The sequence below is a fragment of the Vidua chalybeata genome, chromosome 1, assembly GCF_026979565.1.
Source record: "Vidua chalybeata isolate OUT-0048 chromosome 1, bVidCha1 merged haplotype, whole genome shotgun sequence".
NCBI lineage: Eukaryota > Metazoa > Chordata > Aves > Passeriformes > Viduidae > Vidua > Vidua chalybeata.
Window position 1 is genome coordinate 111,053,487 of NC_071530.1, and position 27,590 is coordinate 111,081,076.

Here is a 27,590-nt window from a genome sequence, read left to right on the forward strand (position 1 = left end):
TAATGGAAGGTGTTGCCGCCCGTGGCAGAGGGGCTAGAACTATATGATCATTAAGGTCCCTTCCAACCCAAACCATTTTGTTATTCTGCATATTTCTGCCTGCAGAGGTTTGGCTCTCTAGTGCACATTTTTAATCTGTGGTTCCCAAGTGTCAACTGAATTCCACAGGGGTGCTGTAGAACTGCCTTGTCTCGCAAGCAGCTCTATTTTTAATATGGTGAGATGCTTTTTTCCACTACCACATTATGCACACCCCCTAGTTGTTCCTGAAGGGTTACACAGTATGGACCTGGTGGTGCTGGTGAACAAGGTGAACATGAGTCAGCGGTGTGCTCTTGTGGGGAAGAAGGCCAAGCCCATGCTGGGCTGCATTGGCAGGCATGTAGCCAGCAGCTCCAGGGAAGTGATTCTTCCCCTCTGGTGCTTCTGAGACCACATCTCACATACCGTGTCTGGATTTGGCCTCTCCACTTTGAAAGAGACAAAGATATACTGAAATGAGTGTGGCACAGGGACACCAGGATGGTCAGGGGGCTGGAGCTTATCACCTGTGTTTGGCCAGTCTGGATAGGAGCCAGCTCAGGAGAGGGGAAGATCTCATTGCAGTCTTATCTGTCTAGTGGGAAACTGTGTGTAAAGAAGATGGAGCCAGGTTCTTCTCTGAAGAAAGAGAAAGGATGAGAGGCAATGGCCGTCAGCAGCTGCAGCAGTAAAAAATACTTTGGATATTGGGAGAAATGTTTACACAGCCAAGATAGTCAAACACTAGAAATTACCCAAAGGGGCTGTGGAATATCTGTCCTTGGAGGGACTTGAAACAGAGATAAATGGGATCATTGGCAGCCTTCTCTTGCTGTTTCTGCAATGACTGGGAGGCTGGAGCAGATCTCTCTGGAGTGCCCTTCCTCCTCAAGTCAGTTTATGATCCCATTCTGTAGCTCTAATAAATATAAATAGCTCATGACTTAAAAACACAGTAACAAAATCACATGCTTTAAAAATGAAAGGAATATAATCTGGAAACAACTTTTGTACTTCCAGGGAGATGAAATCAGCCTTGTCATCAAAGGTTTCAAATGGAAGAGAAAAATACATGTATGCAGTCTCAGTATGACTTCATCAATATCAAACATTTTCTAGTTTAATTCTTGTGAAAGCTATACTGCTGCTGCAACACTACATTAATTCATATTCATATAATTTCATATTGTGTTCTCTAAATCACTGAGAGCAACTTCTGCAGTTTAGTACCCAGGGATGATCGAAAGTTTGTAGTGACAGAACAGAACAAAGGCATAGTTTTGCTGTATCATAAAATTAATTGTGTACATTGCAACCAAAGATTGTCTTGAAGTTAACAGCTGATAAATTGCTTGCTCTGCTTTTAAGGGATTGTAGCTTTTTTTCACACAGAAAATATTAGCATTATTGGTGAGTTTAATCTGCAGAAAATGTTTTAACTATGAGCACACTTCTTAAACTGTGTCAGATGTCTACTTAGTTTGACGTGCTTTTACAGGGAGTGGTGCAGAACTGTCTTGTCGCATGGCCTGCAGCAACACTGAGAGGGTTGAAGGAGCTAAATATTCACATTGCAACCCAGATTACCCTTGTAACTGCGCTTACATCTAGTTGAAGGTGATTCAAGCAATAAACTTTTTTCTTCCTTGTTTATTGTGAGAGTTGAACTTGGTAGTGTCACTGTTTGCCAGCTGGAAGCAATACACTTTAGGAATTAACCTCAAGATATTCCATGAAAGGAGGCCAAATCCTATTAAACAGTACATCTATGCTTCTCTTAGCTTAAGGTGCAAGGCTTTACTGGGGCTTGTAGATAAAGAGTGTTGTAAGTAATTCAGTTTCTACAATCACAGTTGCATCAAAGCAGTAAGCACCTTCTAAAGAACATTATTTAGAAAACAAAGCTTTGGGGATTTCCCCCTTTAGATAGGCAGAAGATGTTAAAAGTTAAAATCTGTCCAAAAGTTGCAGTTTCACAGATCTTCAAAGACCAACATGGTTGAAAAAAGAAGTTTTGGCGAAGCTTTAGTTGATGCTGGTAGACACCAATTATGTTGGTGCTGCAACAATGGTAGAATCAGTCTGTGGTTACTGGCACACAGCAAGAGTAATATGTTACATAAATCACAGATGGCTGAGCTAGAATGTTCCTACAGGGCAATTTACTTCATGAAGGATTAGTGAATTCTAGTTTTAGTTGCTCCAAAATTAATTTAGCAGTTAAGTAGTTGCACTTATAAATTCAACTCTGTTCTAGATTGTACTTGGTAGGATTAATTCTTAAGATATGTCATTTACCAGTAGTACGCTGGGCACCAGAATAATTTAAAAGCTTCTTTAAGTGCTTCTTTGTCTGTTATAGTGTTAACTCATGAGAACAAGGGAAGAGGTCAACTTACTTTGGTATCCAAAACCAAACTTAAGTGTGTGGCTGGTAGTCTTAACACTTGCAGTCTGTATAATATTAGAAATGGTTTCTAGGGAGTTTGTAATAAGCCAATGACGGGTATTTATTTGGGCCTATATCAACAGCATTGGAGATGTCAGAACTCCCAAGATTTCTTATTATCATCATTATTATTTTTAGTCTAGCTTTCAGCAGTGGTTGAGGGAGAAGAGGGAGAGAGGTTGGCCTCAGAGCCTACTAAAAAGCTCTGTGTTGGTGCAGTGGTCTGCAGAGGCAGTGCTGGCAGGGGACTTTCAGCTGGTTCGTGTCACAGGTGTTGTCTGGAGCTTGGTCCTGCATTCCCAGCAGAAAGCCTGGTGCTTCTCCTTTCCCCCCACATGGTAGCAGAGCCGTGATAGCAGTGGGAAGCCTGGACAACCATACTAAAGCTTAATATTTTCATTACAAAAATACACAGGCATGTTTTAGAGAGTGATGCACTAGTGAAAGCAGCTAGCATGGCTGCCTGTTGCTTCATCTGTTGTCACATGCTTGTTTACATCTTCAGGGCTTAAAATAAATGTTGTCTTATACCCCTGATCAGTGTTGTCACCTTCCTGCCAGGATGACTTGTTCAAGGATGGAGTGGAGCTGGCTGCCTGGCTGATACCTCAGCAGCTCTGTTGTGCACTCTGTGCTCCAGCACCTTTGCCCACGAGTCCTGGGATGGTTGCATGAATGGTTGCTGTGCTGTTTCTTGTCCCTTACTTGGTATCACTCCAGGAACCTTTGAAGTGAAGGTGGCCTTAGAAGGCCACTTAAAAAGGGCCTCATTTTCTGCAAGAGTGGAGAGTTGGACTCAATGATCCTTGGTGGGCACCTTCCAACTCATGATATCCTGTGATTCTAACATATATATATATTAATGTTAGAATAAATGTTGTAATGCATAAATCAGTGCATATCTGCACTGATTTTTAACGTAGGAGAGAGAAGAGTTGATGCATGACCAAATCCTTGTGCTCTTGCATCATTTGTGAGTGGGAAAGCTGTACTGCAGTCCCTCCTTAGCTGGTGCAAGAGGTTTCCCATGGGAGTGCTCTGCTCCTTAGCTTCGCCTGCTTTGGACAGCCAGGGTTTTTAAAGTGTACTGCAGTCTCTTGTTAGAAAACAGCAGCTATGCATTAGGAGAAAGGCATTGCATTTCCCCTTGCTGAATCCTCCTGTTTTTCCTTTACCCAGACTTGTCCTCTTCTGAAACCCGTGGATGTTCAGTGCCTGACTCCTGCTGATTCACTGCCTCTTTTGCCTGGCTCTGCAGGCTTGTGAGGCGCTTGGAGGCTGCTCAGGCCCCCCGTCAGGAGGGCTGTATAGTATTACAAAATCTCATTTGCCATTAGGTTATGCTTGGAGTAAATCAGCGTGTTACTTTAGCCTTTCACCTCGGAATGTATACATGCCCGAGAGGAGGAGGGGGGCAGTGAAACCCCGGATAGGTCAAAACTAAATTCATTTGGTGACTTCATCTGTCTCTAGTTGGATCTCATCCCTGCTGAAACTCCCGAGCCTGCCCGCAGCGTTTTCTGGACTTAAAAGGCGGAAATGGCAGGAGCCGGGAGCAGCCGGGCTGCCAGAGCTGCTGCTGGGCTGCAGCGTGGCTGCTGTCCTGCTGGGCTCTGCCTCTGACACAGTGCCTCGGTGCCCTGCACTCCCAGTGCTCAGCACTGCTGGCTGATCTTAATCGGGGCTTCTGCTTGTCCCAGCCCCTCCTAGTCACGGGCAGGTATTCCTTGGTGTAGATGCAGGTGGCTGCTTAGGTGGGTGGCTGTGTCCGCCGTGTTTTGCCTGGAACTCACGTGGGGCCAGTGGATTTGGGGACAAGCTCTCCCCCACTGCTGTCTTCATTTTCCCCTAAGTCTGCATTTGCTAAAGAAAGTGAAACTGTTCATCCATCAACTCTTGGGAGCAAAATAATAAAAGGTTCCCTTGTTATTTTCAGTACTTAGGCTAGGAACTGAGGTTTGCTTGCATGGGCTGCCTCTCAAGGCATCCTTTCTTCAGTGGTCAGCACTGATGTTACTGTTGCTTTATAGGATGTTTTTAATCTCTTGGAAATCCTCTAGCAATGTCTGCTTGGTAATCTCTTATTATCCATAAGGGAAAAAAATGAAAAAAAGGAGAATTGAAATTCCTGCTAGTGTCTGGATGAATTGAGACTTTGTTTAATAGAAGATTAAAAGTTGGTTTACTTATCAGCTTTCTAGTGGTTTTCATAGACATCTTCGGTTTTCTAAAATGTAGGTGTTTCTAATTGACTTGAGTTTATTGTATAAGTCTCAGAATTATTTTCCTTTGAATTAACGTTTTTTTTCCCCCTTCACAATCCCCTTGTCTATTGTGAAAGGTAGACTATTTGCCAGCGTCTATTGTGAAAATTTGACAGGTTGAATGTCTTACTTCAGGGCATCAGAGCAGCGATTCAAGCTTAAGATCTTAGAGTTGAAAGCCTCGGCAGGGGGAGGGTAATAACTGTAAGTGAAGGCAGTGAAGTTTTTTTGCATTGCAGCCTTGCCACGGTTAGGTTCCCCTTGTTTAGCCTACTTCAAAGGTTTCTTGTTGTTCATCATTAATAAAATGCCTTCTTAATTTGCAGTCACATTCTTTTTATACTGAATTTTTTGTGTCCTTACACCATGTTAAATAGTGCCTGTCTGTTCAGCAGAAAACATTACTATTGCTTTGTTCAACTGCTCTAAGGCGTGGTTTGGTAGTGCTGTGCACTGCTGTGGTTCATTTCTAACCAGAGTGAATATACCTGTGTGGAAATGGAGTGGCCAGAGGCTCTAAATCTTTTGTGTAAGCTATTGATGTCTGCCTTTCTTGAACCTCTGTCCTTTGTCAAGAATGGTTTTTTTTTTAAATTAACATTTGTTTCCTCATAGAAATTGATGAGGAACCTTCCAGAGCATGCAAATACTTTCAGCCATAATGAAGATATTATGTAGTTGGGTGTTACTGTTGCATTGTACTTGTGATGGCAAAGGTGAACCCTGAAAAAAAAGGAATTTCGTTACTCTAGAGACATGACACTGCTGTTTGATTGCCACAGTTTCAGTGGCAGCAGGAGTGAGAATGTAGTTGGAGAAATAAAGACTTATGATATGCAAAAACAACTGGCAGATTCAAGTGAGTGCAAATATGACTGGCAGATGCGAGTCAGTGAGTGTGGTTTGTCCTTCTCAGGTGGACCTTTAGGTGCCCTGAAATCTTCAAAGCACTAAATAATTGCCCTGGAATTTGAAACTGTTATTTTCATTTTTGTGAACTACGCCAGTTTAATAACTGGTTAGTGAATAAATTCCTATTTCTAAAAGCTATGCAGCATACACTGTAATGCATTGCTAGTTATTAGGCCATATCAGATGGTTTGGCTCAAGTTGTGCACATTATTGGAATACTTCTAGTTGTGTTTTTCACATTTGAGGAAACTAAATATCTGAAAAAGAATCAGTATTTTTCTGCCTCTTGGATAATAATTTTTTTTGGGGGGGTGGTAAGTTTTCTAAAGGCATATGTAGCATAAAACAGAATTACCAGGAGCCTTTATAAAAGGTACTCAGATTTGGGTCTAAAGCAGTCCTTTAGACCCATCATAAACATTTATGTAGGTCAGAACATCCCAGCATTGGCAGGAAGCCTCTAATTTAAAAGAAAAAAAATTCCCTAATCCAATCAGAGTGCATCTCTATTACTCTAATTTCACTTGCATTTAAACAGGGAAGTGCAATGAAAACAATAGAAAATACACAGTTGGCTGTGTTCAATGTTAATCCGGCAATATTCAAGCCATAAAATGTACATGGATTGCCTCTGTTTCATCTAGACTCTGTGGAGTACTTCACAAATGATTTTAGGTCAAGTCAGATCCGTGTGGTAAATGTAAAATGGCATTCGGAAGTGATTGAGATATGCAGAAAATAAAAATATTTCTAACATTTCAGGGCTATTTAGTAACATGGGAACAGTGCAAAAGAGATTTGACATTCAGCATTTAAATACATTATTTTCTTACAGCATTATAATCACAGGATTATTTTATTCTTTTCTTTTCTTTTTTTTTTTTTTCCCATGGCAGTACCTTATTGTGATTAATCTTGTCTCTTACTCAGTTTCTGGCTAGATAGAGCCTTTGTGTTGCTTACTGCAAATATCAGTGCAGTTGCAGCCCTCTGATGCCACGGTATTTGCTGCAGAAGTACAGCATAAGTCAAAAGGGGAGAGGAAGAACAGTGTTGTCAGCACTGCACAGGAGCTTTTTGTGTTGATTTTCTGTCTGCAGGACTCCTTTCTGTAAAGACAACCTCGAGCACAACTGGTCTCTAATGACTGTGGCTACAGCTGTGTGCAGGGAGTGTTCAAGAAACAGGCAAGGTCCAGCTGCAAATCAGTTGTCATTTCAGGATGGTATAAAAGGATGAATTTTCCTTATACAGGGAGTTATCCACTGCGTCTGGCAGGTTTCTTCCTTCAGGGATTTCTTTGTTTTTGCAGTAGCTTTAATCTAGAAAGCCTTTTCACAAGCGGCTGCAGCAGTCTCACTCAGCTTCATCTTAGCCTTTCTGCTGTTATCTTCTGCTTCTGCTAATTTTTGGTGTGAGATCTTTTGTTTTATTGGCAGTATCTTATCAGGTGCCAGGTTCCAGAAGGTTCCTCTGTACTGTCACACAGTATTAAAAACTTAGTATCTGTTTGTCTCTTTGTACTACTATTTAATATATATATATGTCTTTTTGTACTAAATGAGAGGCAGTGGGCAGAAAGTGGAACACAGGAGGTTGCACCTGAACACAAGGAAGAAATTCTTTACTGTAAGGATGAGTGAGCACTGAAACAGGTTCCCCAAAGAAGTTGTAGAGTCTCCTTCTCTGGAGATAATCAAAAGCCATCTGGACACAATACTGAGTAATGTGCTCGAAGTGGCCCTGCTTGGGCAGGGAGGTTGGACTCTAGTGGTGCCTTCCAACCTTGCCTATTCTGTGAAAATGTGAAGGCCTTGCAGGTTCAGAGGTGATGGCAAGTGTGGTGAGGTTTTACACTACAAATAGATTCTCTGCTGCAATCCTTCTAGTCTTGTCATTATTGCTGGTTTGTTGTGATACAGCTTCTGCTGTAAACAACTGTTAGTTTATCCCTGGAAAAATAAAGTAAATTTGCTTCTTGCGAAACTGTCCTTAAGAACAGCTGGATAATACCTTGTAACAGCTGCAGTTATCTGTAGCAAGAGCAGTGGAAAATATCCAATATCTCAATGTTCAATGCTGCATATAATGCCTTAAAAAGTTAATAGACTTTTGTGTATAATGTTTACCATCAGGCATGCTGAGCCAGTGTATTTCTAACTGAGGAAACTGCTTAAGCATGTACATGATTTTCAACACCTGCCTAATCCTCCAAACTCATGTCTGTGGTGTGTAGTTGTGCATGTGTAAAGTGTTTTCCTGAAATGGCCTAGACTAATATGGGAAGAGTTTCCTCAGGCTTGAAGTAAAACAAGGGAGAATTGCTTGTGCTTAGGCAGTAGTGCAACAGACAGAGGTTTTTAATGTCCCCCTGTGCCTCCTGAAGTGGGAGGTATCATGTGCTATCTTCAGTCTTTCAGTTGCTATAGAATCACAAGGCACCTCCATGGAATTCTGAAGATGCCAGGTAGATACTGGGTTTCAGGCTTGTGTAAGCCTCATTGCAATCTTATGATTCAGAGCCTTCAGTGTAAACAAGTGAAAGCCTAACAAGTTGAAAATGTAAATAATGTTATTGGAGAGAAGTAGTGTATTACAACATAAAATCAAGTTGTTAGCTATTGGCTGTTCAGAGTATGGCCTGTGTGTCTCCACCTGTCCAGCTGTTCTCTTGCATCAGCTTACACATGTTTATTAATGTGCTTTGAAGATGGATCACATTTTTCAAATTACTTCAGCACTTTGGGAACTCAGTTCTGCAGAAAACCCCAGCCCAGCTGTAGATGTTGAGCACAGAGGTTTTTGACTGTTGTGAGCATGGTAGCTGCTCTACCTACACCTGCTTGTTCTTTTTTTTTTTTTCCTTTTTTGTTTTGTTTAAGATCTCTCTGCGTGGCAAACAGGATATGTGTGTATCTGAGCACCAAATTAGAACATGCTTACTGTAAAGGAAACCTTTCCCAGCTGAGTTTATTTAGAAGATAACCAGTAGGATGTTGGGGAAAAAGAGATGCAAAGACAGGGTGAACTCTTTCAAGAGAAGCAGCTGTGGAATATTCACATATATGTCAACAAAACACTTAAGAATGAATGGCAGTGGCATGTTATTGAGTTTTTTAACAGAAATTCTGATTCATTTTGCCTTTGCTTACAATTGTACTCATACACCCTTGTGCACACTTGTGTACAAATCCGAAGTACTTGTCTCTAATAAATAGTCTGAACTTTTGTTTGACCCTTAGACCATAATAATTAATTCACAGATGCAGCATAAGTTGTATTGCAGGTATCCTTCAGGGTAGCATTGTAAAACTCAAGGTTATTAATTTACTCACAGTTTCCTGCAGTAGAATTCCCCGCCCCATGCAATGCAGCAGAGGAAGTTGTTTGCTCCCCTGTGCGTTGCAGAAGGATGGGTATTTCTCTTTGCATTTCTTTGTGGAAAAAGGTGATGAAGGAAGTTCTGCTTCCTTTCTCTGTGTGTGTGTATTTTCTTGATCTTTTTAGTAAAGTGAACTTTCCCTTTTCACTGGTGGTAGATGATGGTTTTTCTGAGCTCTGCCTGGCCTCAGAGGCCAATTAAAATGTTCTTGAAGTAGTGGCAATTACAGATCAGAGTAGCTTTGTTTCAAATATTCTCATTTAAATATCTTCAGTTGCTCTAGAATTCAGTGGACTCCTCTGTATTGAACTGTCAGTTTATTATTAAGCTCACTATTAATTATAAGTGAATATTAAATTCATTATTAAGCTGTTATTTCAACTGATCTTACATACAATATTCAACATGTTAGTTTAATGGTGACAGTGGTACTATCTTTCTGTTAGTTTTTTATCCATATAAAAAAGCTAAAAATAATAAAATAAAACCCATGTGTTTCAAACTTCACATGCCATTAGTATCAAAGGGGTTGTTTGCCTGCTCAGTGCCTTCCATCCTGATGTAGAAGCTAAGATTTTATGGTTAGCCATTATGGTGTAGTTTTAAGAGTAAAAGGGCACTCCCTGTTTCTAAAACTTTGTTCCTAGCACTTGATTCAGTCCAAGCACTTAGTGCATGCCAAGAAAGCGACCTTTGCTAATTCTTACAGTGAATACAGGGCTGTGTTCACACAACTGGCTGTGCTGCATGCGAGCCCGCAGGAAGAACGGAGCAGACTGAGCACAGGCTGATTCCTTCCATGCTCCAGAGCTGCCTGTACAGAGTGGGTAGGGAGGCAGCCTGGTTCTGAATGAATTTCTGGCAGTGGTTGCCTGACTATTGGAGCATGAATTTTTTGACCCTATTTTCTCTCTCTCTCTTTTTTCTTTAATTTCTCATAAAGCAAATTTGAGGATTTTATGTCTTGCATTATAATGTCAGTAGATGGGAGCAACTTAAACAACCTTCAATTTGTGAGATTTGTTTTCTAGAAAGTGACCTGTATTATGAACTTCATAATCATGTATTTAAATTTATTATTTGTGTTATGTACTTATACACTTACATGTTACCAAGTCCAAGTTTTGTGCTGATAGGTTTTTCCCATTTGCCATTTTACCTAGGTTGCCCCACCTAGTTAGCACATGTAACTATGGGTGGAGTTAATCTGCAGTCTGTGTTCTCTGCAGAATTGTCTATCAGGCTTCAAAGTGTTACATCACTGCAAATTCTCAATGGAAATAGTCCATGGAGACCTTGGATCCTACAGAGAAGATCCTGCTCTCTTGCATTGACTGAGAAAGTTGAGGTCCAAAGCTGAGATGGCAGGAATGGCACCAAAGCTAGACAGATAATTGTTAGCTACAGATTGCCACAAGAGACAAAGGTGTGCAGTCCCCAACAAACCAAGAATAATCGTTCAACTTTGACTCTTTGGTCATTTCAGACACACTTCATACTTGGACTGCTTCGAGTGGACTTTCTGAAGTCCATTACTCATGAGAACATTACTTACTCTCTCCATGAATTTGATTCTGCTCTTTGAAACTGCTGATGAGATAAACTTGAGTGTGCTCATGTTTTCTCTTTGCAACATCTTGCAACAGAAAGATGTGACTAGGGTAGGATAACAGGGAGCAAAGTTCAGTAGTATGTGTTTCTGGTCTGTGTACCTGGGAAAATGATAAAAGCCACTATGAATTGCCAGCTTCCAGGGAGGGACCTTTGCTAACTAGAAGAATTTATATAAGGTGATATAGCTGTGAAAACTTCAAGCACAGAGTGCCATTTACCAAGGTCCCAGTGAAATGTTATCTGAAGACTGTTTGAAACTGTCTGTTCAAGAAGGACTGCTGGCATGACCGGTCAGTGAAAGTCTGACTTGATATAAGAGACTCACATTGATTTGTTTAATCTAGACTACCTGGGCATTGGGACAGACACTGAATGCTGTCTCTAAAGCATTAGGAAATCCATTCTGGGGAAGAAAAAGCAATTAGGGCTGGAGGATAATGTTGGCAGAAGAACAAATTGGTTTAAGCTGAGAGGAAATGTTCCTAATGTTTGAGAAGAATCGGGCTCCATGGCAGTTTTCCAACCACACAGCTGAGGGTGCAAATCTCAGTTGCTTTCAGGATAGACGTTGGTGCACTGATAACAGAGATTATTTGATATTCACTCTGTGATTGTTAGGAGCTGAATGAATGATCTGAAATGGCCCTGTCCCAGTAGGAAATCAGTAATAGAACAGCTACATCATAATTTAGAAGTTATCTAAAATTAAGTGTTGGTTTAGGGAGCCTGATCATCCTGCAATGGCAAAAAACTGGCAGATGTCGGATCACTGTATTGGTGCAGCACAATGTGACAAAATCTTGGGTCTCTGATCCTGTCTGTGTATCTTGAGGTCTGATTCTGGAGTTTTTTTCTACCTTATTGGCATGAAGCAGAGTACCATACGTTTGTATGTTCTTTGAGTTCACAGTTACAGCCAGAGAAATATGTTCATAGGTTCCAAGGGGACACTGAGGAGGTTACATATCATCAAAGAATAAAAATTACCCCTCCTTTCTCAATAAATAAAGAGAGGGTTTTGAGTTTTCTTTCCTTCTTTTGAACAGGAAGCATATATTCATTGTATTTAGAAAACAATTACCAACATGTCAAAAATATTTTTGTCTCTCTTTTTTTTCCTAGTTGGGGAATGGCGGTCAACGTGTACTCTACCTCTATAACCCAGGAGACTATGAGCAGACATGACATCATTGCATGGGTTAATGATATATTAGCTTTAAACTACACAAAAGTTGAACAACTCTGTTCAGGTAAGAAAGCACATATGCTCTATAAATGTTTATTTTAAAACCACTTTAAAAGTCTGATTTGTTGAAAATAGATAACTTTTAACTTTGACATAAACCAGTTACTCTGAAAAAAGAGACTAATGTATGTGCACAGGAAGCATTTTTGAGTTTGTGTTAACCATGGGAAGATAAGGTACCTTGGGAAAGCATAACAAAGGCAGAGGTGAATGGGACAAATGTAGCAGGAGATACATAGAAGTAATAAAAATGTTGGCTGAGGAAGCAAAGAATACAGTGATAAGTTTCAGTGTTTTAAAGCCACTGGGGTGGTATCTTTTCAAATGGAGAGTGGACATAACTGAGAAAGACACAAATAGAGAACCAACACCCCAGATGAACAAAATTCTCCAGCTCCTTTTCCTTCCTGAGGTTTCTCAAATCTCTGCTGATGATGCTTGCAGGAAAAAAGCACATGGAAAAGGCTGAAGAAAAAACATGGATTTGAGGAAATGAGGCTTAAGCTGCTGAGAGGGCTTTAGAACTTTGTCAAAGTCTGCCTGTTTCTCTTTAAATCTGAGTTACTGTTGTAAGTATATTGGGTAATGAGCTCTGAAGAAAGGGTAATAGTTTGAATACTTCAGACATTTTGGTTGATCAGTGTTACAACTAGAAGATAGGAGTTAAACAACAGGGTCTGTAACTAGATGATGGCTAAAAATGACACAGAAAAAGGCTGATGTTTCACTGTGAATATACACGCCCCCAGGGAATGATTTCTTTCTGATTTCCAACTTTGATTTTTAAATTTGAAGATGTTTGGTGGAGGAGGAGTTTGTTTGTGGTGGAGGAGATCTAACTTAGATTGCTACTTCCAGACAACTAACATGCTGGGAATATCTTATGAAGGTATAATCTTATCTTATGAAGACAGTGCTCAAAGCACATGGAAGAGGAACCACATGACCAGATTTCAGCTATTTCTTGGTCCAGATGAAATGAATAAATGGGGTCTTATATTCCTATATTTGATTTTACCTATCATTCTGGGTAAATTTTGTCTCTCAGAGATGTTCCTTGAAAGATACAAGTAATACTTTCAGGCTGATCGTCTCATAGCCTGTTCTTCAAAATTTAGAAAAACATTTTTCAGCTGCAGAAATAGAGTACCATACTTGCAGCCTTGCACAACAACCATAAAAATGAGGTTGAAGTGCAAGATGAAGTCAGTGTAAGCAGCTGATATAAACTGAACAACTAAATGCATAGACCATGGGAAATATTTTTTAAACTGTTATTAAACTTGAAATTGAAGTGTTATCTCTAGCTGTTGTTATATTTACATGTCAGGAAGTTAGCCTAAGTATTTTATTTCGGTATATATAAAGACAGAATTCACAAAGGGAGTAGCTATAGATAGATACAGATAGATACATGCATGCACACACTGAAGGAGATAGAAACATAGAAGGAAATGGACGTTTGCATCCCAAAATACCCAAAGTTTGCTATTGTTTGAAACAGGAAGCATAGTAGGCAAGTTATTGACTTGTTCCTATGTAGCTATTTAAATGCTCATAAATAGTTGAAAGGAAGCTTTTGAAGTGAGTTCTCAATCAAGTTAAATGTGTGTGGGCTTAAACCAAAAAAACCAACTAAGACATAAAAAAAGTTCACCAAAATCCTTTCTGAAAATAGGGGAGAAGTCATCTAAGAAAATATTGACTAAGCAGAATAAAATGAGTTAAAGTTATGTAAGAAGATCAGATAGAGAGACTTCAGCTGGGTGGGGCAAGGAGGGGAAAAGCATGGGAACTGTCACAAATCCACTGTCCCATTTCATTATACAGCTTCTTATACAACTTTTTCTGTAACCTACAGAAAGGATTTTGGGACACACCCCAAGGGAAGAACTGAAAAAGGGTCATCTCATTGCAGCTCTTACTCCATTCTGTATAAAATTAAATATTTTCTTCCTTTAGAATTTCCTGGATTGTATTGATTGTTCTTGCTACCTGATGCTTCTACATTCTCGTCTTTACGGGTGAAAGCTGTTAATTTGAATTTCCTCATTTGGTTTGGTAGTCAAACTTGATGCTTACACATTCTTGTTTTTACATTCATGTGCTTTACAATCCAGAAGGGGCTTTAGTGGCTCCTTATCTAAAGAAGCATTCAGCACAGTACTTCCTGTGTTCTGGAGGACTTTACTCTCTGAACTGATGAATCTAAACAGATAGATTCTTGCAGACACCAGAGCACAGTAATCTTAGTCTTAATAGGTTCTTCCCATTTGAGAATGCATAGTCCATTTCTCATGTGCAGAGCATCCGTGTGTAGGGATTGAAGACAGATGGACAAGCAGGTTTGGAAATTTTTCTGCATTTAATATAGTTTACTGTGTAAACTCGAAACAATTTAATAAATGTACATATATTTTATTTAGCCTATTTCTAGCATAATTTCAAGAGAGATACTAAGGGAACAGTAGTACAAATGATGAACCAACTAGCAGGCAGAGCACCAGCAAGCATGGTATGGACTGCAGTTTGAGAATAGCCAGTCTAACTCATTCATTCTGGCATTCCTTGGCTGATGTCCCTTGAGCCATTGACAGCTTTCATGCAGGTTAATGCTTGTTTCCATAAAATATGAACATTTCTCCAGGAATTTAAAGGGAAGGAATATGTGGGAAACTCTTTACAGCTATGAAGCATTTCACAGCATTAACAGGGATCTGCAGAGCTGCTGTAACTGAATTTTTATAACCTACTGTAAAATTGTATGGACATTTTCTTCTTTTTTAGAAAAAAGCATTAACATTAGTCATCCTGTTTTAAGACTATTCAGTTCTTGTTCATTTTTGTTAATAAGGAGCAATCAAAATGCCAGAAAAAGCTAAATGTGGGGCCAAAAAATGTGGGAGAGGGAAAGCGGGGGGATGTTATATCTGAATTAAAAGCTCAAAGGAGTTACTTTTAGGAGGTAGGAGCAACCTAGATATGGCATATGCTTGTGTTCAGTACCTGGCTGTGAGACCTCACGGGTGCCCACATTTTGCAGCCAACCTAGCAATAATTTTTGACATTCAGAGCTTAAGCAAGAAGGAATAATGTGACATTCTGCCTTTACTAAAGGCTTTATTCAGAACATATCTGAAGCTTAATGTGACAGTAGTAACAATGACAGAAAAAGCAATCCAACCTCCTTTTCCTCATTGCTGTGGAGAAGTAGCTTTTATAACACACATACTGTAGCATTACCAGCCTGTGTCTCAATTTCCACTTAGAGGAACAGAGCAGCTAGGATGAGGAGTGGCAAAGGAAGAGGTTGGCTTAGTCATAAAGTATTTGTATTCTTTGGGAGTCTTTGATGTGGGTTTTGTCTCTGCTAAGTAGGCCAGGCAAAGTGCAGTGTCCCCTGAGCTTTCTGAATGCCTGCTGTGGTAGTGAGGTGCCAAGAAAGTTAGGTTATGGATGGGTGCAGCTCTGGAGAGTCTTAATGCAGTCTGCAGCTCCTCTGATAATTTAGTTTTGACAACTGAACAGGGAAAATCTCTCCAAGCATCTCAATACAATTCTTTTTGCTTTAGACATGTGTCACATTGTCAGTTTTTGGACTCTGGGTTTGATTTCTTGCAAAATTGTTTTACGTGAACATGAAATTTATAAACCATGGTTTTAATAGAAGGCACAGTGCATTCCCTTTAGATTGGCTTTAGAGAGAGCATTTAATTTGATACATCAATGAAATATAATAGAGAACAATTGAGAGGATGTAATGTCGTAGTAATATGCAACACCCATAGGTTTGGGGAACAGGACTTTCATATGAAGTATGACATCAGTTGTTTCTTAGGAGTCATGCTATTTTTTTAAGGAAAACACAGTGATTTCTTAGAAAGAATTCTGACTAAGCAGCTTATAACTGAATTTTCTTTAGTAAGGCTGTTTTTCATCTCTAAGGAATACCAAGTGTATGTGTTGCTGGGCTTTTCATGACTGTTAGAGTGTTACATGAGAGCATATTCAAAATAAGAGTCAGGCAGGAGATTATAGAAAGCTTGCATATGAATTAAAAAGAAACACCACAATGTCTACAAGCTATACAATGTCAAGGAAATGGTAAATGGATAGAAAGGAAAATGTGGCCTGGAGCAAGGTATAATTTTTAACTTAGCTAGACTTCTGTGATTCTATGAGATTAAGGAGATACAGACTCTCCCCACTTTGTGTATTTGAAAATTCTCAGTAGAATTATAAACTTGCAAATTGTCAGGCCCCCAGTGCATACAGACCTGTCTTTGAGGATTTGTATGCAAGGATCAAGGATTGAATGCAGGGTTGTTTTTTTCCTTGGTTTTAATAAATGGCCTTATTATAAAGAAAGCATGTGGTTTGGCATTTTCAAATTTTAGACTGTGATGCTTTCTCTACAGCTGCCCTGGGTGCTGCCAGAGGGAATTTCTCATGTGGTGACTTCTGTCCTGTATGTCAGCTGGAGTTCCTGCTGTGGAAATATGCAGTCCCTTTAAATATACGTTTTGTTGGCACTCTGCCGCCCTGGTGTCGGAGGAGAGCAGGCAGTGTGACTGCAGGACAGATGTCACCCTTTGTTTGACTTTGTGTCACCTCTCTGGCTCGGCATTTGGAGGAAAACGTCACCGCAGGCTCTGTGGGCTGTTGTCCCTTGCGACTGGCGCTGTGCAAGGGAGGAGGATCGTTGCTGGCTTGTGGAGGGTGCCCATGGTGTTCTGCTTCCAGGGACGCGGTACTGCGCCCCAGCCCCTCGGCAGGGCAGTGCCTGTTTGCAAGGCAGCCATCATCTCCAGCCCCTGAGCCTCAGGACCCTGGGCAGCAGCAGGGAGAAGCACACTGCCTCCTGAAACAGCAGTGCTCCAAGGGAGCCGGCCCCTCTCCTCTCCACCACACCAGAGGAGGGCTGAGGGGGCTGGAGAAGAAGGGTGTTGGCCAGACACAGAAATGATGAGCAGGGCTATTTTTTCTGAAAGTCAGTTGTGTAAATATACACACAAACGTGGTTTATTCTGCAGGTTAGCTGTGTAGGATGTGTGTTTCCATGTCTCAGAAGGTGTATTTTGCTCACTGCCTATTACTTCCTACACGCTTATTACTAAAATCTGCCTAATAGGGCCCTGTTGGAGCATTTGGTGCCAGCATTTCTCTGCAGCCCAGAGCGCCTGAGAAGCCAAAGTGTGTTTCCACGTTGGTGGTTTTGGTTTTTTCCCGGTTGGCAGCCTTGCAGAGGTTGGGTCTCTAGCACAACTTGGGAACATGATTAAAACATGGCTTGCTCCCATTTGCACTGTGTAACCAAGGCATGTTTCAAGGAACTGGCATGTTGTCCTGAGGTCATGCAACACAGAGCATACTCAGTGTCAATGACTCTCTGATGTCTTCCATATGATATTTAGGATTAGAGGGATACAGTGAATGTTAATGATTGGATTTAAATCATTTCCAAAACTTTCTCAGGAACCTTGCAAAGCAGCATCATGAGATTGCCAGCCAATAATTTATTTTTTTAAAATGTCACTCATTAAGAATTCAGGAGGAATAGAACTTGAACAAGGTTTTTACTTTTTAAAAGTAATTATTTAATTACTCATAGCACTCACTTGCAGTCAGCTGCTTGATTTCCCTCTGGTTTAAAGAGCTTGATAGATTTTATGTGCTACTTTCTTTAGGCATGATGAGTTATGCAGCTATTTTAAGTTAAATGGGAACTGTGTTTTCTGAAATTGTTCTGATCTTCCTATTTAAAAATTAATAAATTCCAAAATAAATTATTGCCAAAAATTTGAGTATTAAAAACTCTGCTGTGTATAATTTATGAGCAGCTTAATGATTTACATATTTAGAGAAAAAGAGAGTACAAGTTAACACAGGGGAAACCTCCCTCCAGTATCCATTATTTAAAATGATCACTGGATATTCTGGATTACGTCACACACATGCCCTACCTGTGTGGAACAGGACTTTTGGAAGCAGATGTTATTTAGGTGCACGTGCTCTCAGGGGCTGTTGGTAAGACTGGTAGGAGGTACATAGTTCTTTTAGGCTGTTTCCTGTGGTGGCAGCACTGCTTTTTCGAGCTCCCATCTGTGTGCAGGGACTCATCCTGCCCTCTTTGAGGCAGCTGTGCTCATGCAACTGTGAGCAGGAGGGCAGGGCTGCACTCTAATGTGCATCACTTTTAGGGCTTTTTAAGTGTGTCCCAGGACTGTTGCTGGGGAGGGTGAAGCTAGACCAGGGTGGCTTCACTGATGCACAGCCCCATAAAAGCTTGCTTCTCTACAGCTAAGTAGGTGGTAAATTGACATATTCTTGAACATTCACTGGCAAACAGGCTGAAACTTCTTAAATTGTAGTGAAGGTGGTGGGACTGGGAGAGGGAGTGTGGGGGGGAGGGTGTTAACTGGAGAAATAAAATTATGTTGACCACATACTAGGTCATACAGGTGTTGCTGGAAATGCAAATAGGAATTTGAAGACTGTGGTCTCTCCAGTGGAACGCTCAAGATAAAGCGTTCTATTTCTTAAACGTGTGGCTGTATGTAACACAACATTATGCTCACAGACATGGAGTCATAGAATGATTTCTATTGGAAAAAACTGTAACAATCATGGAGTCCAACTGCCAAGTCCACCACTAAACCATGTCACTAAGAGCCACAACTACATGACTTTTAAATACCTCCAAGGGATGGTGAGACCACCACTTCCCTGGGAAGCCCGTTCCAATGCTTGACAACCCTCTCTGGGAAGAAATTTTTTCTTATAGCAAATCTAAACCTCCTCTGCCACAACTTGAGGCTGTTTCCTTTTGTTCTGTTGCTTGTTGCATGGAAGAAGAGACTGACCCCCACCTGGCTACAGCCTCCTTTCGGGTAGTTGTAGACAGTGAGAAGGTTCCTCCACAAGCCTGATTTTCTCCAGGCTAAATAACCCCAGCTCCAGCAGCTGCTCCTCTTAAGAGTTGTTCTCCAGACCCCCCAGTTTAATTTTTATAACAACCTTTGAATTGCATAACAGAACACCCATATTTGAAATCCAAATGAAAATGTATACTCTGATACATGAGTTGAAAAGCTGCTGCTGTGTGCTTGCCTAAACATCACTGCTGAGGGAGCAATTCTAGAAAGCCTAAGGTAAAAGCCAGTCCTAAGTGCTGCTGTACTGTAAACAATGATTGCTGGCATTTGTGGGTTTTTCTCTCCCTTTCTTACCAAAACTATTAAGTCACACGTGCTCCTTGCAAGTCACTGCTTTTTTTTTTTTTTTTCTTTTTTTGATTGTGCTGTCATCCCAGCAACAGAAATATGGGGTGTGTGCAACTTTCCATCAGTGTAAGCAACCACTGTGAACTGAAGTACTGATGACTAATTCATACACAAATCATCCTGTATTTTCCAAATGCATGATCAGGTGGTTGTAGCTTTGGAGAGAATGAATAATTTGAAGGAGTTTGTATCTAATATGACTGGATATGTGTTTTTGTATTATCTAAATATTTCATTAAAGCAAAAAAACTAATTTTGTTACAGAAGAAGGTACAGTCAGCCTTTTTCACAAATGGAATTTTTCAAAAACTGAGTGTGTGAAAATCAAACTGAGTCCTGGTTAAAAGGTTTAAACTTGATTTCTTTGCAGTTTTACAACAAAGCTAATACTAAACATTTATCCCAAATTTCTAGTGTAGAACTTAGCTCTGTTTGCTGTGGTTTGGGTATCAGAATTAAAAGAAATGAGCCCCACCCCTGCCCCAGCAAGGCCCTGTCTTTTCATGGGCCCTTTGTTTTCCGTGTTGGCTGGTGTGGTTTTATGTGGTTTTCTGGGATCTTGCTCCCACACACTGCAGGGATTTAGGGAGGAGCAGTGAGGAACACTCTTTTGACATTAGATTTGAAGGATTGACCTAATTTGTGTAGGGCACACACATAGTGGCTTATATTTATACCTGCTTATATTCATAGTGTTTCTACTAAATATTTTATTAGTATAATAAGTTCTAACTATAGTATATTAAAAGCAGTTAGTTCGAAAATAAAGTTTTCCTTTTAATTTATAAATATATAAACATCAATGCTAAAGAAAACCAAGCATCTAATCTTGGTTTCAGATCTCTAATCTGAAATCCAGGAAGTTTACTGAGTGGTAAAAACTGGTTGCATACAGGATTCTCTTGTCTTCATTGTTACCTCTTTTTATTTCCTTTTGATTTAAATAGTGAGGAACAGAAGTATTTTTGATAATAAAGAAAATACTTCTTTGCATTTGTGGATTCATCAGCCTCCAGATCATGAAGGAGAGGAATAAACTGAAAATCTCTAATGATGCAGAGAGCATATGCTTCAGAGCAAGCTAAGTCAGCATGGACAGTCTGGGGAAAGAAACATAGGAGCAGGGAAGAAGACATACAGGACAAAAGCTAAAATTAGTTCAGCATTGCTTACTGCAAGGGACTAGTGAAAGATTGTCTACAACTCTGAAAATGCTGTAAGATACCCAGTTTTTATAAATTTGGTAGTAATTTTCTGCTTTACCACTCCTTTACTCTGTGGCAAAATTCTTGAATTGTAATAGTTTTAGACAACCACCTTTTCAATTCTGAGTTTGTTCTCTTGTGTCTGAATTCTGCCCTGGTATCTCTTCCCTCCTCTGGCAGCTGCTTGTCCAGCCTGGTGGATGCAATGCCCTCCTTCCACTTGCTGCCCGCTCTGCCCCAAGCCTGGGATGCCCAGGAAACACCTGCAAAGCCCTGATGCTGCTGGGCTCTTTCTGCTCACTAATGGGGCTAAAAATAGCAACTGCTGGGGGTGATTTCAGCACAGCCACGTTTGCAGGCTCATTTCAGAGTCTGGCCTGTGAATACCTTCTATAACTAATGGCTGCATCAATATTCTAGATCAAAACACAAAAGGATTTTTAGCCAGTGATTCTAAATTGCTTGTTAGCTAATAAAGGATTAGAGGTTTTTAACATTGATCCCTCTTCTGCAGTGCCACCAGCTGTACTTTTCATCTTTCATTTTAGTAGATGTCAAATTATTTCTTGTGTGTGTATGTGCATATTTATGCATATAGAAATTTTTCAGTCAGAAAGATAGATTTATTGTGAGAGTTATTCTGGCAGTGTGTTTTCAGCTTCTCTGTACACATTTGATAAGATTTAGGTTTGGGGTTTTTTTTGGTTATTTTTTTGGGGGTGTGGGGGGGTTGTTGGGGTTTTGGTGTTTTGGGTTTCTTTTTTCCCCAGAAAACGTAGGGAAGTTTTTTAATACTGAATAAAACACAGTAGCATAAAATTCTTTTGTTTGTGTAAATTATGCAAGAGGGATGTCAGAAGCCATAATGTCATTATCTCTACTGTCGTATTCTTTGTATTCCATTAAAAATGTTCCTTTCTCATGCACCTGCATTGAAACATCAGTTGTGAAGTACATTGGATAGGCCTAAAGTGCTGTCCCATATGCAGAGGACCACACAGATATGCTGTGGCTGTAAGGTAAAGGCATTGCAGTCTCACATCACTGAAGTGGGGCTCCCCTTTCTGCTGCCTTCAGGAAGTCTCAGCCACGGGCAGTGTAGACAGTAGCGTCCCCATTCTGTTGCACTGGTGTTTCCCATTTAAATGTAATCTGACAGCTACAAGCTTTAGGGGATAAAATTTTAAATTATAAATAAACACCTATATAATATTAAATACATTCATAACCTCAATGTCCAAAATCAGGTAGTCCCAGTTAGACTGTAATGATATTTTTACTTTCTCCTATTGGTGTGGTAGGCAGGTCTCTGGCTTTTTGGAGCCTGGAGGAATTTCCTCTTTGTATTTCAGTGTTTAGTTCAATCCATGTTTGTTTGTTGCCTCTGTACTTGAGGAAGGAGTATTTTAATGAACTGTATTTGCCAGTGCAATAAAATCCTCCTGTTGGGGAGACGGTCCAGCAGCCGCTCCAGTGTCAGAGAACAGCTCTGTGCTGCCATGTGGATGCAGTCCAGTGTTTTCTGCCCTCCAGTGTTGTGCAGACCCAGGACCACCTCCTGGCTGGCAAAGGTACAGAAACAACTGCCAGCAGAGAAAACACAAGGAAATACCCTAACTAGAGAGAGACTATCTAAAGGCATGCAGAAGGAATTTGCATTACCAGCAGAAGGAGAAAAATCTCATGTGAACACTTTGGGCTTCTAGTTTTCTAAAAGGATCTAGATGAAAGGTTGTGCAGTGCATTTTTAGGGCCTCCAGGCAATTACTTAGATATCAGAGTAAAGCTTATAATTGGGGTATGGGGAGGATGAAAGGACAGAGTTAGGAACAAATTCAATTTATAACATTAAATGATTGCATAATAATCTTTTTGCATTAAATTAAACAATAATAAGTGTACTCAAGCTATGCATTATCTGTATATCTATGCTTTTAACTGTAATGTATTTTTTCCATTGCCATGTATTTACAAATTCTCTTGCTAAAGATGAGTTTTGAATAAATAATTGTGTTTATAAAGTTTTCTGCAAGAAGATGCAAATTTGTCATCTGATGCTTGTAACTTGCCAGAAGGCACCTTTCCCTTTAGGGAATATTTTACTTTGATTCCTAATCATATCAAGACCATTGCAAACAGCCAAGCACAAGGTGTCCTTGGAAAAATGAGGTTTTAATAACCATTTTCCCCACAAAGCTAGGCAATGTGAACAGATTCTTTTTTTAAATGGCAGTGGTTTTCAGCACTAAAGCTGGATTTTTGTAAGTCCCTTGGCAAAATTTGGGTTGGTATTTCAGAGAACATTTTTGAACTCTTCTCTTAAACTCTTCTTCTGTTTGGGAAGCGATGATGGCTGACTGGATACAGAGAATGAGAACCATCTCATGCACAAAGTTGGTCATGTCAAAACATATGCATACCCATGGAGAAAAATCACTTTAAGTTCAAGTTATTGTTGACTCTCCTGTAAAATGGACAAGCCAGGTGTCTGCTTTGTTACTTTGGTTTCTCTGCGAACACTCAGAAATATTTGTGATAACTAATCATTTTTGATAGTGGGCCGAACTGTTAGGTGAGATCTGGACACTTCTTTGTCAAAAGTGATGTGCACTAAAAGCACAGCAGTCTTTTTTGTGGAAGTGAAATTGAACTTGTCAGGAGTAACTGGGCAATCACTTCCCTGCCCTGATGCTCAGGCACAGGGACTGCACCCTCTACAGTCCCATGTGGATGTCACTGAATCTTTGCTGAGTATAAAGTATTTTGCAGAAAAATCTTCTAAAGAAGAAAGAGAATTGCTTTTCCTCTGATTTACTTAAACATTTTCATCTTGATTTCTAAACACTTGAGTGTGCCAGCAGTGAAGGTTTTGCAAATGACAGTGGCATGATGCTGTAGGAGGAAGCTCCCTGCATACAAGAAATGCTGTCTCTGTTATCTATCCTTAGGATGCTGGTTAGAAATTTTTCCATATACTTCCTTCTTTGTTCTGGATTAGTTATACACACACATCCCTACTGTCTATGTAAGTTCAGAGAGCTCTCAAAATTGAACTTAGGAACCTGGCTGAGAGAGAACTAAAGCTGTTTGCCCAGCTTTGAAAGCCATGGGCGGACTACACTAAAGTCTGCTCATTTAAATGCTTTTCTCAAGAAATGAAAATTACTAAGGATGTTCATTGCAGAGGGGTGGGACCTGACTAGTGTGTTTTAACAAGCTGGAGCCTTGCAATTAATTTTTTTTAATCATGGCTTGATATAATCTTAAATAATTGCATTGGACTCACTTGGCATTTAGGTACAAGGGCCAGAAGAAAGATGATCCTGGCCTGTGTGAATTCAGGAGACTGTGGGGATTGAGGAAGCTTATTAAGAGATTTTCATTTTCACTGTTATCTTCTCATTGTATGGACAGTCCTGCTGTGTATAGGGACTCCAAGAACATCCATTTCACTTTGCATTAGTCGAGGTGATTCCTCAGATGCTGCACAGCAGCGCATCGTGCATCCAGATTGAGTGGAAAAGAACCGCTTGAGTGTGTCACTGCTCAATGTACATTAGATAAGCACGTCTTGGGTGCATAGTGTTAGGCTGAATTACAGCAGGGACCTATTCAGCACTGTTGCTTTCTGCTCATGCTTTCTGCTAATGACATTAAACACCATTTGGTCTTAGCTGGGTGCATCTGGATTAACGTCAACGCATTCTCTTGTTATAGGAGCAGCTTACTGCCAGTTCATGGACATGTTGTTCCCAGGGTGCATTAGCTTGAAGAAAGTAAAGTTTCAAGCAAAGTTGGAGCATGAGTACATTCACAACTTCAAACTTCTGCAGGCATCGTTTAAAAGAATGAATGTGGATAAGGTAGGAATTCTGTATTTGTATTTCGATCGCTGCATGTTTCAAAAGTTACATAAATTGTGTAAAATTAATAAATAGGGAAAACAAGCTCCAAAATGTACTTTTGAAAATGTACTTTTTCAGCTTTTGGATGGAGAACTAGAATTGCAAGTAGATGTTCTTGACCTTTCATCATCTGAAAAGGGTATTTGGGCGTGAAGGAAGAAGTTTGGCATTTGGCTCCATTTAGGTACAAATTGAAAATTGAGTCCACATGTCTGCTGAGGACTTGTGCCGTCTAACTCATTATATCTTAATACCAGAGACCCTTTGATAAAACTCCATGTGTTGGAAATTCCTTGTCATCAGTGAATCTTCATTTTTTGATAAGTCAAATTATTGGTGACCTGAATTTCCAACAAAACATGTTTGAAAATATGCTGTTCTTATAAGTATTCCTTTTTTTTTTTCTTTTGTCCAAGGCAGGGTTTGAGGAATTTAAATTATTCAAAAGCTGGAATAATTTACCTGGTGATTTAATAGATGGGTAGCACATGTGATCTTGTAAAGAAGGGAAACCTCTGAGAAAATGCTTGTTCAGCCTTAAGGTATTTGGTTTATGCTTGAATGTAAGAGTTTGACAGACTCACCAATATAAATTACTGTGTGGATAAAAACGAATAATGGAAGTTACGTTATCATACTTAGTTTTACACTGATGCACTACCTGTTTACCCTTTTAAGGTTCTGCCCTGGCTTTTAGTATTGCCTTATTCTGCAATTTAAACAGTCGTAACACAGGGTCCCTTAAGACTTCTATGAATAACTGGAAAACCCTCATTGTTTCATGAAATGTTATGGATACTTCTTTTTACAGTGTGACTTCCTAGTGAAACATTGGGAAGTCTAATGTAGTAAATTTTCCTGTAGAGAGCAAATTTATCATGTCTTTTTAATGTAGAGTTGAGGCACACATGGAACAACCTGAAAACACATGCAGAATGCAATGTCAATTCTTGCAGAAACATCATAGATTTATAAAATGCTGTACAGTTGGCTTAATTCTGAAGAAGAAAATGAAAACCCTTTTCCAGCTGAAAATTCATAACATTCAAGAGGCATTAAGGTCCGCCTAACCTGGCTGTTTAATCAGCTGCATGAATTAAGCAAAGCAGGGCAGCAGAACTCTTCTGCAGCTGTAGTCCCTGTCTGCCCACAGTGTCTGGAAGCCTTGAGTACTGTGATATTGGCTGAAGACACCTTTTAGAGGTTTCACATCTATGAAAAATTTCTAAGATATTGATATGGAGACATCCTCTTAGCCTTTGTTTTACTAGAACTTTATAAGGCATTTAAGTCAACTTCTGCATGTCCACAAACTGTTCTATGTATAGCTATATGTGGAACAGAAAAAAATTACAAGGTTAAAACCTCAGGCTTGGTTCATATGATGACCATGTGCTGCCAAAATGTAGGTTGGTTTGAACTTTAGCATGTCTTGGAAAAGCTGCTGGGTTTTGTAGTTCAAACAGTAGGACAGAGAGAAAGAAACATCTGTCTGGAGTTTTGAAGACTTGTTTGTTTGTAGTACGTCAAACTGTACCATGTCCATTAAAACCAGAAACCCCTAGTTGGCTGAATATAGCGTTACTCCCAGAACAGTGTCATTCATCATGGCATGTACCCATGGATGTAAGGGAGTACCTCTGTGGAAGCATAGCTATAAAGGCTTACATACACCTACTGTATCACTGCTTCAAAGGCTGGGCCTCATTGGGTTTTCATTTTTTAAGAGCATTTGCAAATTGACCCTTTCTTTTAGGAACAAGACAATGGCAGAGGTTTATTTGTTGATGCAGTTAGTAGGTTTTTTTTGAATAAGTGTGTGTATGTAATTTTTATATTTAAAAATGGCAGTGACGTAATATTGGATGTTAATATCTACCTTTTAGGTAATTCCTGTGGAAAAACTGGTCAAAGGGCGCTTCCAAGACAACTTAGATTTCATTCAATGGTTTAAGAAGTTCTTTGATGCTAACTATGATGGGAAGGAATATGATCCTGTGGAAGCTCGACAAGGCCAAGATGCTCTTCCTCCACCAGATCCTGGTGAACAGATCTTTAACCTGCCCAAAAAGTCTCACCATGCAAACTCTCCAACTGCAGGTATTTTGCCTCTTAAAGAATTCCATTTCTGTCTCTGAAGACAATTATAAACTGTGGTCCACTCTACTTAAATACTAGTTAAAAATTATTTCTGTGGGTGGTTGTGCCATTCTTTTTACCTTATCATAGGCTTAGCATCTTGAGACAGCAGAAAGTTAACATCTTGTGTGCACTAATTTGGCCCAGCCCTACTGAGCATAGGATCTCCTCCACTGAACCCCCTCCATGTAAATGACATGGACTCTGGTAATGTCTGGTGGTGGAGACAAAGGCTTTTAACCATCCTGTTGCTGAATGTGGTGTGTGCAAGTGTATTCAAGAACATTAAATGAAGTGTGTTCCTCTTTCACACATCCACCTTTATAGGAAGATGCTTGCACAGGCTGATTTATTTTTTAATTTTTATGGTATGTAAAATGTTTCCAAATCTTAAGGGCTGACCAGAAGAACAAAAATTAAGTTATTTTTGGTTTTATGTGTGCTTATTGTTTGGGTATACTAGTCCTCCTGACAGAAAAACATATAGGTTTTGCTCTTTAACAAAGATACTTCAGTCTTCTAATTTTTTATTTTGTGCTTTTGTTGGGTTTTGCTAGGATAGAGATGACACTTCAGAGGAGATTGGTGCTAAATTTTGAATTTAAAACCAAAACAGTGTTGATAAGGCATGGATGTTTTAATTATTGCTAATCAGTGCTTACACAGAGTCCAGGTTTTTTCAGTTTCTCACATTGCCTTGCCAACAAGCAGGCTGGGGGTGCCCAGGAAATTCGGAGGGGACACAGCCAGGACAGCTGACCCCAATCGACTGCACAGATAATCCATACCACATGGCATTGTGCTTAGCCAGAAAAGCTGGGAGGGAATAAGGAGAAGGGTGGGGAGGGATGTTGAGAGTTACAGCATTTGTCATGCCAAATCACCATTGTGGGTGATGGAGTCTGGCTTTCCTGGAGATAGGTTAATTCCTGCCTGCCCAGGGGAAGTGGTGAATGAATTGTTTGCATGGCTTTTGTTTTACCTATTAAACTGTCTTTATCTCAACCCATGAATTTTCTCACTTTTCTCCTGAGTTTCTCCCCATCTCACTGCAGGGGACAGTGAGCAATCAGCTGTGGGGGCTCAGCTGTCTCCTGGGGTTAAAGCACAGCAGTGTTTCTGGAACAGGCCAAAGGACTAAACCTGATCTTTGGTGTTTATGTAATCTGG

General features: G+C 40.0%; 1 protein-coding gene across 4 annotated transcripts in view; it reads left to right on the top strand.

Moving 5' to 3' along the window:
• MAPRE2 (microtubule associated protein RP/EB family member 2) overlaps window positions 1-27,590 on the top strand; it is a 97,712-nt gene that overhangs the window by 48,581 nt on the left and 21,541 nt on the right. For 3 of the 4 annotated variants that reach the window (XM_053938245.1, XM_053938232.1, XM_053938238.1), the window contains 3 exons: window positions 11,765-11,892; window positions 24,094-24,239; window positions 26,168-26,381. In XM_053938245.1, the coding sequence (XP_053794220.1) occupies window positions 11,772-11,892; window positions 24,094-24,239; window positions 26,168-26,381 (481 nt within the window). In that variant the 5' untranslated portion in view covers window positions 11,765-11,771. The remainder of the gene's footprint in view (window positions 1-11,764; window positions 11,893-24,093; window positions 24,240-26,167; window positions 26,382-27,590) is intronic. The other variant, XM_053938252.1, reaches the window with a different exon arrangement.